At 35.9% G+C, this 17,251-nt stretch overlaps 1 protein-coding gene across 1 annotated transcript; it reads left to right on the forward strand.

The window, feature by feature from the left end:
• The first annotated feature begins 11,790 nt into the window (after positions 1 to 11,790).
• Positions 11,791 to 14,818, forward strand: LOC107805791 (uncharacterized). Its single transcript, XM_016629875.2, has 3 exons — positions 11,791 to 12,462; positions 13,516 to 13,863; positions 13,950 to 14,818. The coding sequence occupies exons 1-3, from the start codon at positions 12,034 to 12,036 to the stop codon at positions 14,580 to 14,582; spliced, it is 1,410 nt and encodes a 469-aa protein (XP_016485361.2). The 5' UTR covers positions 11,791 to 12,033; the 3' UTR covers positions 14,583 to 14,818.
• The last annotated feature ends 2,433 nt before the right edge of the window (positions 14,819 to 17,251 follow it).

A 17,251-nucleotide genomic window follows, 5' to 3' on the forward strand; every position in this document is an offset into this window, starting at 1 on the left:
ATCAGAGCAAGATTCAAGACAGGTTCATCTTTGCGGGTTTAGTTCTAGCAACAATCTATTTGATGGTAATCAAGATTTCTAGTGAGAAATTTGTCTGGAGTGTTACGCACGTTGAGACACACTACTAGAAATCCGGAAAAAAGCGATCAAAGTTGGTCGCTTACCGGTCAAAAAGCGTCCAAACAGGCCTGGTCGCTATTTTGTTGGTCCATTTACCTTAGGGACCAAAGTCAGTCGCTAATTAGCAACCAACTTTGGTCTCTAAGGTAAAAGGACCAAATACTCCGGGTAAACAATATACCGACCAACTTTGGTCGCTTTAATTTTTTAATAATATAAATTTAGCGACCAAAGTTGGACTCTATATTTAAATTACGTTTTTTTATTTATTATTAATCGAAATATAGCGACCAATTTTGGTCTGTAAACTAAATATTATATTTTAAAATCTGGAAAATAGTAACCAAAGTTGGTCGCTTTTTTATTAATTTTTTTAAACATAATCGACCAAAATTGATCACAAATTTCAAGAATTTAGTTATTTTTTAAACATAAGCGACCATAATTGGTCGCTATATTCCAGAAATTATTTTTTTAATAGAATAGTGACCAAAGTTGGTCGCTTTTTGAGAAATCTGGGTTAATTAGCGACCAACCTTAGTCGCTTTTCTAGAGACCAACTTTGGTCGCTTTTCTAGGTATAATTTTGGCAGAAACTGCCTGTTTTGGTAGCTACACCACCTGTCAGCATACCAAATCCCTATTACAAGCAACAACAACAACAATACCAACAACAACAACACAACAACAACAACATCATTAACAACAACATTAAAACCAACAAAGTATAAAGTTCAATAGAACTAACACATTAAGCTAACCAAACTAAGTTAACTATTATTACAAGCCCATTCGAAAACCGATTCTATTTGTCTAGTTCAAAGTGTATAAAAGTCAAGGAGTGTTTTGTACATCATTATCATCACCGTCTGATGAACTTTTATCACCAAGACGGTATCCAGAAGGGTCTATTTGTCGAGGACGGGAAGAACGATCACAGGGAGGACGGGAGGAATGAGAACTTGGAGGACGGGAGGAACGAGCACGGGGAAGGCGAGCCTCTGGCGATGACTCACGAGACTGGGGAATCAAAAAACCTCCAGAAGCTAGGAGAGATTTGAGCTGCTCTTACATGCCCTGGCACTGAGCTTGCATGCCAATGTACTGAGCATCTCTAAGCTTTTCTCTTTCCTTGTCCGCTTCTAGCTCGGATGTGAGCTTTATCACATTCCCCCGCATAGCGGAGAGGCTTTCCCCATCAAGTTGCTCGGCTTGCGTGGAAGTCCCTATTCCTTGCATTCCACACTTATAGAGATGGAATTTCTTAGTAGGAAGTCCGTATACCTTTCCCCATTTTGGACCGCCTGCAGCCTCCGTCCACATTCTTTCAACATCCTCATTTGAAGGTTGGATTGGCTCGCCCGGCTCATTAGGTAATTGACTGCGTATGAATTCCTCCGCTTCAGCTGTGAAGCGACCCTATAAGAAAAATTACATTGAATTAGTATTTCAAAATTTATATAAAAGTAAATCAAAATACTTAATGAAAAGTGAAAACTTAATTGTACAGTCGAGGCTCGGCCCTCGACCCACCTTTCTTGATTCGTCTCTTTCTTCTTCTTTATAACATGAGTCTCCTTGAATAGCTCATCTTGGTTCATCGGACGCCCCAACTTCTTTTCCTGAAAACTCATAAATTTTAGTTAATAAACAGAATAGATATACTTTGAAAATTAAAATAAATTAAGCAATTACGTACCATTCTTCTTTTTATTGTCCCTAGGCTGATCACACCTCCAGTATGCAAGAATCCTCCCTTCTCAGATGTGCGAGCTTTCTTTCCTTTTTTGCTCTTCTCTAAGAACTTTGCGGTAAGCCATTGCCTTTGCAAATCCTCCCATAAATTCTAAAGCAAACAGTCAGGCTTCTGGTTCAACTTTCTAGCTTTGGAGAAAGTATGCGATAACCGCTTGCGAGCTTTGAGATGAAAATTTGCAGCCACTTCCGCGCTATAGCGGTGTTCCCATACACACTTGCTCTGTATTTCAAAAGTTAAATATTAAATGGAAATATCATAAATATAAATAACTATACTGCTTAAAAGAACATTTATACCTTAAATTGATTGAAAATTTGCTCCTTCAGCGAGAATGAGAATTCACTCCAAGTCGCATAAGGGTCATCATAAAGCTTTCTGGTTGCTTTGGTGATTATCCTCGTAGTAATATTACTCGGGATGAACCTGCAATTTAATAAAAAAACACATGAATATCTTAGTAAAAACTGTACAAAACAATAAACGTAAAAATAACAAATAACTCTTACCCATCACCCTCAGGGACTATGATGATCCTGCCATATTGATCATAATGCACCTCCTCGTCATCATCAGCATCACCGTCCGAAGCATGTATATCAGAGGCATGCGTGGAAGGTATAGGGGGGTCAGAGCTAGTATATCGCAGGCGAAGGCCTGAAATAGATGGAGTCCCTGATGAAGATGGCTGCAATCCCTATGACTGCGACATAGATGGATGGACTGCAAGTGGGTGTGATACTGATTGTTGTGACCCGAGTGGCTGTGACACTGATGGTTGTGATCCATGTGGATGTGACATGGATCGATGCGATCCATGCGATGCAGATGGCTGCAATCCACGTGGTCGTGAGGCAGGTGGACTGTATGTCGGACGTATAGTCCTATGGCCCTATGACGAAAGACCTGATGTCTGCACGAAGGTGTAGGACTCTTGATGCTGTGGCATCTCAAAATAGCCCTGGGGTGGAGGCAAAGACATAGGCATAGTCATAGGCACCTCTGAAGAGGGTGGAAAAGATTGAGTATTATCTTCTACCCTCCTCTTTGGTTTTCTAGCCTTTTCTCGACCCCGAGAACCTGTAGGGTCTTTGTTACCTCGACCCTTGCCTGTCATCTGCATAATATAATACATATTTAGATTGAAACATATAAAGAAACTAGCTATAAATGAGAGTTATTAAAGAAACCAACTTTTTAAAGCTCATCAACATATTGCTCCTCATCAGAGAATTCTTCTTCCTCACTAGTTTGAGCTTTATTAGTTGATTCTTCTTCCTCGTTTTCCATAATTCTTACTTCATTTATATCAACTTCTTCCAATATGTGTTCGGGATGTTCCAAATTATTTTTCAAAAGTTCGTCCACTATTTGGTGAACATTGGAGATATTGTTTTGATATGCAACATCTAACACATTCTCGACTTCCACCCTACCTACAGGCTTAGATTTGATTACAACCCACCAATAGGACTTATTCCACCGCAATAGATAAGGAGCATAATACACCTGCCTACATTATGTCCAATTATGAAAGGATCATAGCGATCATACTCCCTCGTATGATTAACCTCAATTATGTTGTATTGATTGTGTACTCTTGTACCTCTTGTTGGATTTGGATCAAACTACTTGCATCTAAAGAGTATCAATTTCTTAAATGGCTAACATGTATATTCTAGTTCTATTATTTCTTTGAGCACACCATAATAATCATATCTCCAACTTGGTTGCCATCACCACCTTGAACCCACACCCCACTGTTATTGCTATTTTTATTTTTAGAGCAATCATCTGTATGAAACTTATAACCATTCACAACGTACTTAGACATTGTTGTGACTTCAAGCCCAGGTCCCTAAGATATATCTTTCAAAAATTGATTTACACCATTATTTGGATCATTTACCTACATATTGTTAAAAAAATTCATAAGTTAGCATAACTTCCAAACATTGTTTACCTACATAGTGTTAGATTATTTTAAGGATAAACTTACAAATTGTTTGAACCACGTATCAAATGTCGTATATACAACATCATGACCAAATTGACCCACGAAGTGACTGTGACACATCAAATATTTTTAGTAGTTGCATTGAGATGTAATCACAGTAAATATTATATTTTGATAACTATTAAATCAATACTTCTTGAGAAATGGGACAACTTCGGGACAATTTAGCAACACATGAAGTCTAGCTGACTCGTACTCCATATCACTCAAACTTCTCTTTCTAACATCCTTAGAACATCGACCTGGTTGATTGAATATGGACATGAACGGATATAATGGATCATTCACACATTCGACCGTGTGGCTATTGGGCTTATTCCTAGCATATGGCATATTACTTGCAAAATAATAAGAACAAAAATGAGCAGTTTGCTTTGCAAGATAAGCTTCGCATATAGATCCTTCAATCCTATTCCTCTGCTTAATAAATTGTTTGCATTTGCCAATTGTCCTACATAATTTCAGGTTAGCCAAGAACATTCAAATAAAACAGAAAATTACATCAAACTTATAATATTACCTCTCAAAAGGATACATCCATCTGCATTGATCAGGCCCTCCAAGTCTTGCCTCGTGTACAAGGTAGATTGGAAGGTGTTCCATCATATCAAAAAACCTACATGGAAATATCTTTTCCATCTTACTAGAAGTTACACGAATGTTCTGATCCATCCGGAGTAGGTTTTCTACCCTTAATGTGGAAGAACACAAGTCTTTGAAAAACAAACTAATCTCTGTGATGGGTTTCCAGATTCTTTCAGGCAAACTACAAAATGCAATAGGCACTAAGGTCTCCATGAAAACATGACAATCATGACTTTTCAAATGGCTCAACTTCCCTACCTCCATATCAACTTTTTTTCCAAGATTTGACGCATAACCCTCAGGCATCTTCAATTTTGTTACCCAATCACAAATTTGCCGTCTTTCCTCCAAAATGAATGTGTAACTTGCTTTGGGCTTGAATATCAAACCATTGTTTGTTGTCTACAAGTATAATTCAGGCCGCCTGCAATATTCTTGTAAGTCCATTCTAGCCTTCGGGTTATACTTTGTCTTACTTTTAACATCCATCACTGTGTTGAATAAATTGTCAAAATAATTCTTCTTAATATGCATGACATCAAGGTTGTGACGGAGAAGATTATTCTTCCAATAAGGCAACTCCCAAAATATACTCTGTTTCATCCAATTATGAGTAACACCATATCCGGGGAATCTATAAGGTGGAGCTTCAGTAAATCTACTGAAGTTCTGGACCCTATCCCAAATTTCCTCACCTAAAAGTATCGGAGGTGGAGAATCATATTCCATTTTATTCTTTTAGAATGCATTTTTCATCCTTCTAAACTCATGATCAGGGGGCAAGAATTGATGGTGACAATCAAACCATGATTGTTTTCGGTCATGTTTTAAAGTGAACGCTTTACTATTTTCCATGCAGTAAGGACAAGCTATCTTCCTAGTAGTCATCCACCCAGACAACATTCCATACGCAGGAAAATCGTTAATTGTCCACATTAAATTAGCACGCAAATTGAAATTCTGCTTGGTTGATACGTCATATGTTTCAACACCATCGTACCACAATTGTTTCAGCTCATCAATCAAAGGTTGAAAATATACATCTATTAAACTTTTCGGATTACGTTGACCGGGGATAATACAATTTAAGAATATATATGGACTAGTCATGCACAACTCGGGTGGTAGATTATAAGGTGTAAGAAAGACAGACCAACATAAATACGGTGTCGCAAATACAAAAAAAGGCGTGAAGCCATCCGTACACAGATCTAACCGAATGTTCCTTGGTTCACTAGTAAAATCTGGATATGTTCTATCAAAGTACTTCCAAGCTTCTCCATATGAAGGATGACACATAACACCAAGTGATCTTCTATTTTCAAAGTACCATCTCATATGAGGAGCAGAACTCATCGACGCATATAACCTCTTTAACCTAGGTATAAGAGGTAAATAATGAATCGCCTTGATAGTGACCATATTCCCGCTGGAAAGCCTCTTGAAACGAGGCTTTTCGCAAAATTTACAACTGCTTAAATTTGTATCATCTTTATAATATAACATGCAACCATCTTCACAACAATCAATTCTCACTGACGAAAGTCCGAACTTAGAAACTAATTTCTTTGCCTTATAGAAATCACTAGGTAATTTGATATTAGAGTCAACTAGTTCACTCATAAGGTCAATGAAAGAGTCCATGGCTGCTTGAGAAATATTCCAATCAGATTTGATACTTAGTAATCTAACTGCAACAGACAGCTCGGAGTGCGGACTTCTATTACGTAGTGGACAACTAGCTTCCTCTAACTGTTCATAAAAACATTTTGCGTCATCATTATGAGTTTGTTCAACATTTTCATTGGGCTCACCCCCTAAACGCATCCCAAAAACATCCGCAATCATATCATGAATTCTAGAATCACGATTTGTATTCTCCACAGACCTACTACTTTCACCCACAACCATGTTATGAAATATCCCATGGCTACCATCGATCTCTCCATGATTAGTCCACACAAAGTAATTTGCTATAAACTCCTTCCTATAAAGATGATGCTTAACTTCCGCCGGTTTTCCAAACTTCATACAGTCGCACCTAACACAAGGGCACCTAATTACTCCTTCACTTAGGTATGGTGGAAGTGACATTGCATGTCTAATAAAGTCATCCACCCCTTCTACAAAATCCTCTCGCAATCCCTGCCGATTAGGATAATTTCTATTGTACATCCAAGTACGATGTTCCATCTATACAAATAAAACAAGATCAAATTAATTTAGTTAATTCATATCCTAATCTTTTTTTAGTTAACTAAAAGTCCAATTCATATCCTAAAAGTCCAATTCATATGCTAAAAGTTCAATTCATATCCAAAAAGTTCAATTCATAATTTATACCTTAAATCAATTTATAAGTTAAATAATTTAAATACATTAATTTGAGTTCTATTAAAAACCATAAGTTCATAATTTAAGGTAGTTCATAAGTTCTACCTTAAGTTCATAATTTATACATTAAATAATTTAAATCCATTAATTTGAGTTCTATACCTTAATTCTAAATCTAATGTAGTTCAAACCAAAAACCCTAATACTAAATAGACAAAAACTCTAAAAAAATACATAAAATTATATAGCAAAAATTAAAAATTAAAAAGCTAATAAGGTAGATTACTAACTTTGAACAACAATGAAAATGGTGGTGCTGCAAAGGAGGAGAATGATAGCAGCGGCTCCGGCAAACAGTGATAGCGGACAGTGGTACCGGTGGTGGCGCGGTCATAGTGGTGGCGCGGAGTGGGGGAATTAATTTGTGTGAGGGAAATAGAGAAGGGGAGGAGAATGTGTTGAGAGAGAGTTTGGGGAAATTTTGGGAAGAAAATAAGAGGATGGGAGGGGGAAACCCGTTTTTGACTCTGGATTTACAAAAAGCGACCAACGTTGGTCGCTATTCTGGTAGCTAATTAAGTTTTGACTATTTGACCAAAATAGCGACCAAAGTTCGTCGCTATTTCTAAAAAAAAATTAAATAATTTTTTTTTCTATTTTGAAGAACAATTAATATATATTCGATATTAAATATTGAATATTAAAATTTAGGATTTTAATTCAATTTAAAATTATGTACATATGTAGTATATATAGTATAGTATAGTATATATATATAGAGAGAGAGAGATGCATCTTTGAATATTAAAAATAAAACGTCTCGACTTATATCAATTAATATGTTATAATTGATTCATCGACTTATAACCTAGTGATGAATGAATGTAATTCATTAACTCTGTTACAATACAAATAATGAATACAGTATCATGTACTATAACATGCTATATATGTAGTTAAAGTAGCACGAAGTGTGTGTGTTATATATATACACACACTAACATATACTATAACAAGTTATATAAATGTTATAATATTACAGTAAAGTGTCTGTGTGTGTCTTCTTAGTGATCACTAATTACATCCTTAGTTAGGTATTTCATTAGTCATTTCTTTTGGTTAACTGAATAGAAGCTTGCATAGTTAACATAACCTTTTTTAAATTTTCGACAAAATATTTTCTAACGTTGTTTTCTATTTTAACTACATATATAGCATGTTAGAGTATATTTTAGTGTATTCATCCCTTGTATTACAAAAGTGTTAACGGATTACATTTATATTATTTAGATAGTAAATACAAAAGTGATTTTTAATTTTGACCAATGTTGACCTGAAAAGAGACCAACTTTGGTCGTTAATTATCCAGAAATTAAATTTAAATCAGATTTATTTATATTTTATATAATATTTAAAATAATAATATAATTGTTAAACGTTAGAACTGGGTCCCAGATTAGCGACCAAAGTTGGTCTTTATCTGCTTCCCCTTTAGTAAGAGACCAACTTTGGTCGCTAACTTTGAATTATATTTATTTATATTTTATATTTTTTTTAAAATAATATTATAATTATTAAAATTTTATAATTGGGTCCTAGATTAGAGACCAAAGTTGGTCTCTATCTGCTTCCTCTTTCGTGAGCGACCAACTTTGGTCACTAATTTTAAATTATATTTATTTATATTTATATTTTTTTAAATAATAATATAATTATTAAAGTTTTATAAGTGGCTCCCACTTTAGCAACCAGAGTTGGTCGCTAATTTCAGTATTTCTTTGACCAAGCAAGTCTGACCAGTCCGGTCAATATTTTGACCAAATTATCGACTAAAAAGCGACAAAAGTGTATTTAGAATAATTATTTAATTATTTTCTCCTAACAAAATATGATCGATGAGAATATGAAACGTACTAACAAAAATAAGTTGTTTAAAAGTTCAGGTAAATGTTTACACTAAGTAGAGTTTCTTTGGTAATTTGGAAAAGAAAGTAAAAGAAATTTATTGGAGTTGGTAAATTATATTTGAAATACATTGTGGTCAAAGTTAAAAAGAAAATGTGAAGTATTATATGATTATATCATATTCTCGTGGTATAGCATCGAGCGATTCTGAGAGGACGACAAAAGTAGCCACCACGGCGCGATGGGCGCAAAGATTTTTGAATAAAACTATCTAACCACTTTGATGTCTAAGTCAAACGTAAATTGGGATGGAGGAAATAGTATTGATGAGTGAGGACGACATCCATGAAAATAGAGTAGTTAGCTTCTAAGCTCTCCTTTTTCCTACAAATACCTAAAAATCTTGTTGATTTTGGCAGCATCATTTCAGCTTCTACATCAATTTCTCTACATGTACGTTACTTAGCAGGATGGAATAAAACTTGATGCTACTCTCACCAATTTACTCATGAAAATTTTAGAACTATTAGTCATAAAGATATATACCTACAAATTGAAATTATACTCAAAGATAAATAGTTGACGGTTTGATGTGGATGGACGTATATAGAAACAAAGATAGAAGCAGCCGTTTCACTGTCATTTCGGGTCATGATTATAACTCATCAGCTGCTCTACCTTCATCCTTCCTTTACTCTGCAAATTCATTTCCCACACGCCCTTGTTTAATAGTGGAGTACTACTTTTATGTTGAGTATGAAAACATTTAGAGAAATTCATAAAAGTTATTTTTACATGCAAATTTATACACAAGATTCCGATGAATTTGATACCACAACATTAGATCCGCCCCTAATGATAGATATTCATTTTACAAAAAATATTTGTCATTAGAAAGTTATTTAGTGTTTGGTTACCCTTTACCATAATGTATTTTTCAAAGGCACATTTTACATCAAAATAAAAAAGACGAGTTTACTTATTTGTGGTCAGAAGTTATTTTCCTTATAGAGTAATTATTTATCTTTCTTACTTATATTATTATTACCAGTTACAACACTTTGACATTATTATTATTAATTTTATTATTTAAGCATTTCATAAAGAACTCTTCAATTTGCTAATATCATTATTAATTTTTAATTTACATTTTCCCCATGTTTTATACCAAATAGCCCAAGTACTATACCAAACGGATTCAAAATGTTAAAAGATTTCGCAAAAGATCATAAACCATGTTCACTCGTAAGTTTTAACTATCCATTGATTGAGAGTACTAAATTATACGGATTTACTATTCAGATTTGTATGCAAAAATAAAGAAAAAGCAAAGATGAAAAAGGAAAAGTGATAAAACCATATCTTTACCCAACCAACCAGCCAATGAAAGCGTAAAATAACAACTTTTCACTCATTTCGTCTATACAGTATATTTTGGAGCTTAATACTGTGCTTCTCCTCCTTCATACGTCTGTGTGTGTACACCTACCTGGCCACTGACACTTCACCCCACCCAATACACCTTTCTAAAATGACATGTTTACCCTCACATTTGTTTTTTTAGGTTTTAACTTTTCTCCAACTCACACTTCCAAGTAAAACACTTTTTACTGGAGGTGATTTCGTTCCCAGGCTTCAACTTAAAATCTCAAATTAAGGTTGCACCTTCACCGCAACCTTTGGTAATTAATTAATAGTACCTCATATTTTACTACTAGTACTAAGAAGGAATTTGTATTGTTTGACTCAAAAGATATTGGAACCTTTTAGAATAAATTAATCAAAAAAAGTGAAGGGGTAAATCTTAGTTAGACATAATAAATTCCAGATCAATGAGCTAACTGAATAAGTAGTACTACAGGGTAACCAATCTTATTGGAACTTTCATTGTGTCTCTCATTAATCAATTAATCAATGGGGGGTTGTTTTACATATCTTCCTTTGAAGATTGCTAAATTCTTCCCTTTGTTTTTAGGAAGATTGCAGAAGAGGGAAGTTATGAGAGAGGGAGAAGCCCCAGCCCCTCTAACCGGAGGTTTTTCCTTACTATATATAGTCATGGGACCTTTGCTATTTTCTTGGTCCAACGCTCTTACATTATGTTTGTCTCGGTCGTCCTCTAAACATCGTTTCTTCTAGCTCGATGGGTATCGAGAATGCTTGATGTGGAATAGGTCATGTCGTTTTTCACCGCCTTGCCGCCTGGACGGGACGTTGATCAACTTGACGGCAGCGGTCAAATTTTGACCAATACATGTATATCAATATCGTTACTTTAGTTGGTTTCAATGAGTTTAGTCTATAAACTTAGTAATTAAAAATGTAAAGAATTTTCTTTCTATGTATTTGGTGAAGAAGTATAATGCATATCATTCATTCACAGCTGGAAGAGACTAGGATAATAATTTGATTGTTAGTAATTTGTGTTCAAAACAAAAAATTCTACAAAATAAAACAAAAACAAAAATGCATAGGAAGAATAAAACTAAATCCAAATCCATTGAATTCACGGTGTGTCTTTAAGAAATTTAATCTTCTCCTAATACCCGAGGTTTAGGATTATTTCCTTTCAGGATAGAATGGATTACCTATACTGGTATAGCGGTAGCGGATTACCCACATTGATTTAGTGGTACTTCAACCCCAGTATGTCAACGAGCGCAATAAAATAGAACAAATCACACATGACACTTATATTTTGTTTTGGAAACAACGCAAAGAAAATGGAAGAAATTTCAAAATTTTCAATGTATGAAAAATAAGGCAAATCCTCTATATTTATAGAGAAGGGAGGGTGAGATAGAAAGGTGCAATTCAAAATATGCCTCCTTCATATCCCATTCACACGTTTTAGAAAGAAAAAAAACCCAACATTAATAACATTAGTAAACACAATCTTTGTATGAATTTCGAATTTCTTGATATTTTTTCCTAACTCAATAATAATCGTTTTAATAAGGAAAAATAAAACATTAGATCCTAAGGGTAGATTTGTCAATTCAATTTATTAGTGTAATAAATCTAGGGAATGATGAGTAGATTAGGAGTGCCCCTAGAGGTTCAAACTTTACATATTATACGCTTATATAAACGCAAAAGCATGGAAATATTTTGCTTCTTCATAACGGCATACCCCTCCCTACCCCCCCCCCCCACTACCCTTTGTATTCTTCTGCTCTCTTTAGTTGCCTTTTTCAGTGAGACCAACTAGCAAACACCTTCTCTGCATATCTGCAGCATCTACATACTCTCCCCTCTCAGGCTCCTTATTTGAGTCTTTTCTACTCACTTCTCAGTGGGGTTTTAGGAGCACAAAATGGAGAAGAAACAAGGGTTTTTCTCAGCACTGAAAGATGAGGTAGTTAGGGGATTATCACCGGCTAAGTCCAGAGGAAGAAGCCCATCACCTTCGGGTTCGGGTTTGCTCAGAAGGCGGAAGGGAAGTCACGCTCCACCACCGGAAGTGTACATTTCAAGATCGGGTAGTCTCAGGCCATGTGTTGAGACATTGTCGCCTTTGATGGAGGGTCCGGATCCGAACGGGTCGGAGGTTGGGGACTCCAAGTCTGAGAGGTGGTGGATGAAAGGTCAGCTATGTCGGGCGCCTTCTGTTTCAACTTCTGGGTCGGGTTTACAACGGTCGGATCTGAGGTTGCTTCTTGGTGTCTTGGGTGCGCCGCTTGCCCCGGTGCATGTCAGCAACAATGACCCTTTGCCTCATCTCAGCATCAAAGACACTCCCATTGTTAGTATCTTTTGCTCGCTATTTCCTTATTAGTCCATTCTTACACATTTCTACATTTGGTAACAATTAATTTTACACTTTCAATTTCCAAATTAATTTTACATTTTCACTTTTAACCTTAATGAGAAATTTCTATAGTTACACATTTAAAAGTTTAAGTAGCAATTTAGATTACAAGTTTCAAAAGTTTTCATTTTTTTTTGTAAAATATCTTTTTATGCAGTAACAAAGTTTGGCATTTAAAGATAAATGTTTCTGTTTCTTATTTTTGTGTTGTGGGTGAGATATGACAAAAAAGGTGGTTGTCAGTGCTAAGCTGTAGGTTGTAAAATGGTTCAATTCCAACAATTGTTGTTTTCAGTTTTTTTCTAAATTAAGTAATTTTTTGGACTTCATTGAATTAATAACTGTATGAAACTGAGACATTTGGTGTATACTCTCCTGTCATTTTGTATTTTTACCGATTTTAGCTGTTTTGTTGGCTTCTCTTTGAATGCGTGATGGGGAAATTGATTGTGCCATTTTTGTTGGGGAGTCTGTATGTGAACATAAATTCTTTTAGATAAAGGAGGAGTTAATATTTTTATTAGCTACATCTTGCTACATCCACATTGAGTCCAAAAACAAGAATGGGCTCCATTGAGTTCTATCTTCTTTTCTTTCTTTTTTTAAAATTTTCATTTATGTGTTTTTGTGGGCTGGACTGACTATCTGGATGTAACCTCTTACCTTAGTTGGTGGACTATCAGTCTCTTCATTTAATGCAATGTGAGGATAATTGTGCATAGTATCGTGATGGTCTATGTTGCGCGGACTCTCCAAAACAGCTGCGGTACCCGTGTCGGATCCTTCGAAAATGCACTATTTTTGGAGGATCCGTCACGCACCCATCGACATTTTCAGAGAGTCCGAGCAACATAGGTGATGGTGGTCCTTGTTTGAGTTCTGCCGTTCTCATTTTTTTTGCCAATTGATTAAATATGTGTGACTATGAATTTATTTTGGATTTAGGCTTAGTTAATTGATGGACTGTGTGTTGCTTTAAATTTGCAGGAGACTTCTTCTGCTCAGTATATATTGCAGCAGTATACTGCGGCGTCTGGAGGACAGAAACTTCAAAACACGATTTATAATGCTTATGCGATGGGAAAGGTGAGGATGTTGGCATCAGATATTGAGACGGCAACGAAGGTAATAAAGAGCAGGAATTCAACTAAGACAGCTGAATCTGGGGGATTTGTGCTCTGGCAAATGAACCCTGACATGTGGTATGTGGAGCTTGCGCTTGGTAGCAGTAAGGTTCATGCTGGTTGCAATGGGAAACTTGTGTGGAGGCATACCCCTTGGCTCGGTGCACACGCTGCTAAGGGACCAGTTAGACCATTGCGACGTGCACTTCAGGTATATTTTGGAATACAGCTTCGTTACGTTCTTTTGTGGTCCCTTTAGTTTCAGTAAATGACCCCTGTCCCTAACTGTACTTGTAGGGACTTGATCCAAGAACTACTGCAAACATGTTTGCTAGTGCAAAATGCACTGGAGAAAAGAAGATTAATGGTGAGGATTGCTTCATCCTTAAACTTTGTGCTGATCCACATACATTGAAAGCCAGGAGTGAAGGACCAGCAGAGATCATTAGGCATGTCTTATTTGGGTATTTTAGCCAGAGAACAGGGCTTCTTGTACACTTGGAAGACTCACATTTGACCCGAATCCAAACAAATGGGGGCGATGCTGTTTATTGGGAGACGACAATCAATTCATTCCTTGAAGATTATAGGCCTGTCGAGGGGATCATGATTGCTCATTCTGGGCGATCAGTTGTTACTCTTTTCCGATTTGGTGAAACGGCTATGAGTCACACTAAGACCAGGATGGAAGAAGCATGGACAATTGAGGAAGTGGCATTCAATGTTCCGGGTCTATCAGAAGAGTGTTTTATTCCTCCTGCTGAGCTAAGATTTAGTTCAATTGGCGAAGCGTGTGAGCTTTCTCAGGGAGAAAGGGTAAAGACTACTGTGGCTGCCGCTGCAGCTGCAGCTTACCGAGCTAAGGTTGCTGCTCTGGATAAATCACGTGACGGCAATGTCAATAACATTGTATTGAAGATGAATTATTAGATCTGCTGCTAATTTCTTAAGAGTTTAGGTCTTGTTGGTATAAATAGGCTGACAGAACCAGGTAAAGTAGTAGTAAGCTAGGGGTCAGATGATTGAGGAATTTTGAGGTTTTATACAAGTGTATCTCAATCTGTAAATATTCATAGGATATCTTCTTGTTTCAATTAAGATTCCCTTTGTGGAATCAACTCTATCAATCTGCATTTCCGGCTAATAATGTAGGTCTTTTCTTTTTCCATTTTTTCTCCTTATGTGAAGACTTTGAATTGTAGTAACTCCATATCATGTACCATAGGTTGTTGAAAAATAGTATCCAGTAGCATGCGAATGTTAAAAGCTACATGGTGTTTGTCGCTGGCCCACGCTTAAGGTCTGAAACTCAATTCTTGTTCTTTTGGATAGTGATGATTAGTGCTGCTAAGAAAAGTATGGGCAATTTATAATTTTGCAGTAGGGTTGTTTGTAAACAAGCCATAATTATGAGTGATTATGGTAAGGGGGCACGCTTGCTGCTGGATCTTTTTTTGCATTTTAGCTGCAAAATTCTAGTAATTTTCCATTTTGCCTTTTGCTTCTGTTCTGTGTTGAGAATCTGGACAAAAGAAAGGAAGAATACAGTGTCTTTCTAGAGGTGATGATTGCATTACTTGAATGCAAATGGCGCCCAGTATGCATTGAAATTGGACCATAGGCTCACACGTATGCGCAGTCGCCATCATTCATTAAAGGCCTACTGAGGCAAATTTTTCCTTAAATAATTAGCATTAGAATGCTTGCATTAGGATACACGGTTAGGGTGTGACTCTTTCGGATCCTCCATAAACGCAATTAGCATTAGAATCTGAAAGTGAAAGCTTGCTAGACGATTAGGATATGTTTATACCATTTTATTTTAACAAGTTATTCACGATACTTGAACTTTTTAAGCTTGTTTTTTGTGACAATGAGCAAATATTTGGCCTCAAATTCCTACTTATTTAGACCAGTGGATGTAATGGCATAGACTAGTTATTTATGACAATGAATGGGAACTCAATATTTAGTTCAGTAATGTTAGGAGTAGAAAATAAATAATAATAGTAATTTTATAAACAGTAGATTCGCCCGACATCTGACCACCTCTTTTTCTTTTTTCGGCAGCGGTAAACCTTGAAGTAGACACATCACATGTTATTCTTTATTCCAAAAAGAAAAAGAGTAAAGGTGAATGAATAAGGAGTAATACTTCACTTTCCGCAGGCTGTAGTAATGTATATATGCTGATAACTGTGGGGCTGCAGCCTGCTGTGAACTTAAGATTTGCAGCTTAAAGCGGGGGCTGGACACTTGGAACCCTGAAATATAGGAGACGAGGAGAGAGTTTTAAGTAGGTTTGGAACTCGGAAAAAATACTCACTCTTCGTGTTACACCAACTTAATATAGTATAACATATCATATGTATATATTCACGTACACTGTCATCGTGTTACACCAACTTAATATATATATATATATAACATATACTGTCATCACCGAATCACATTATTTTACCATGTTCAATTGATATGTCGATTAACTATTTAAAACAAAATGACAACATAGATAGATGATCTTTAACTTTTGGCCTTTGGGCAGGTCACCTAACCATAAGTTTAAAAGTCAAAAAATTTGCAGATGACAAGTTCAGACCAGCTCTTTTCAAGGTCATTTGTGAACTTCACTGTAGAGCAACGATCCCAAAATTCTGGCTCTCTAGTGTACATGCGAACTTGAGAATCTTTTCGGTAACTGTGAGATGTCTTGGGCCTATCTTCATCTACTTGGACCCAAACAGAACCATCTACTTGGGGAGAAATTCAAAAATAACCACATTTATAAGCGGTCATCCAAAAATAGCCACAATTTCAAAAGTAATTGAAATTTAGCCACTTTACATGTTAAGATAAATCTGAACGAAAACAATGTTCAAAATCCGAAAAAATACTCCAGTATAATATACTGGAGTTGCAGCATAAATATACTGGAACTCCAATATAATATACCGGTGCAGTATATTATACTGGAACTTTCCGCGTGTTGGAGTTCCAGCATAATATGCTAGAAGTTCATACATAGGAGGTGTACCAATCTCCAGTATATTATGCTGGAACTTTCCGTGTTGAAGCAAAATAGTGGCTATTTTTTAATAACTTTGCAAAAGCTGGCTATTTTTGAATGACCAGTCTGAAAACTGGCTAGCCCGTACTATTTTTACTCTACTTGGTTTATGTCATGTTGCTTAACTTGCTATTGACCCGCGTAAATGCATTAACTTTTTTGGTAAAACTTAAAACTTCAAGTTATTCTCGTATTTCTGATATCTTTATATATATGTGCAAGTTGTAAAGTGTAAATAGTCATGAATAATCGCCTAGACAAGAAAGCTATTAGCTTTTCTTCCGTTGTTTACGTTCCGTGCATGCCAATAATGAAAGCTATACCTCAATCTAAAGTATTTGCAATTTTGTATGGTTTGGCGGTAAGTGAACTAGAACAGTCAGTTCCATTTTATCCACATTACCTGCGAAATTTTATCCTTATTTTTAATCTATTAGGACTTTCTTTATTGAAGGGAAAAAGACTCATAAAAGAAATAAATTTCCTTCATATGTCTTATCATTTTCTTGGCGGCAAAGTTTTGGTCATCTAC

The sequence above is a fragment of the Nicotiana tabacum genome, chromosome 16 (assembly GCF_000715075.1).
Source record: "Nicotiana tabacum cultivar K326 chromosome 16, ASM71507v2, whole genome shotgun sequence".
Taxonomy (NCBI): domain Eukaryota; kingdom Viridiplantae; phylum Streptophyta; class Magnoliopsida; order Solanales; family Solanaceae; genus Nicotiana; species Nicotiana tabacum.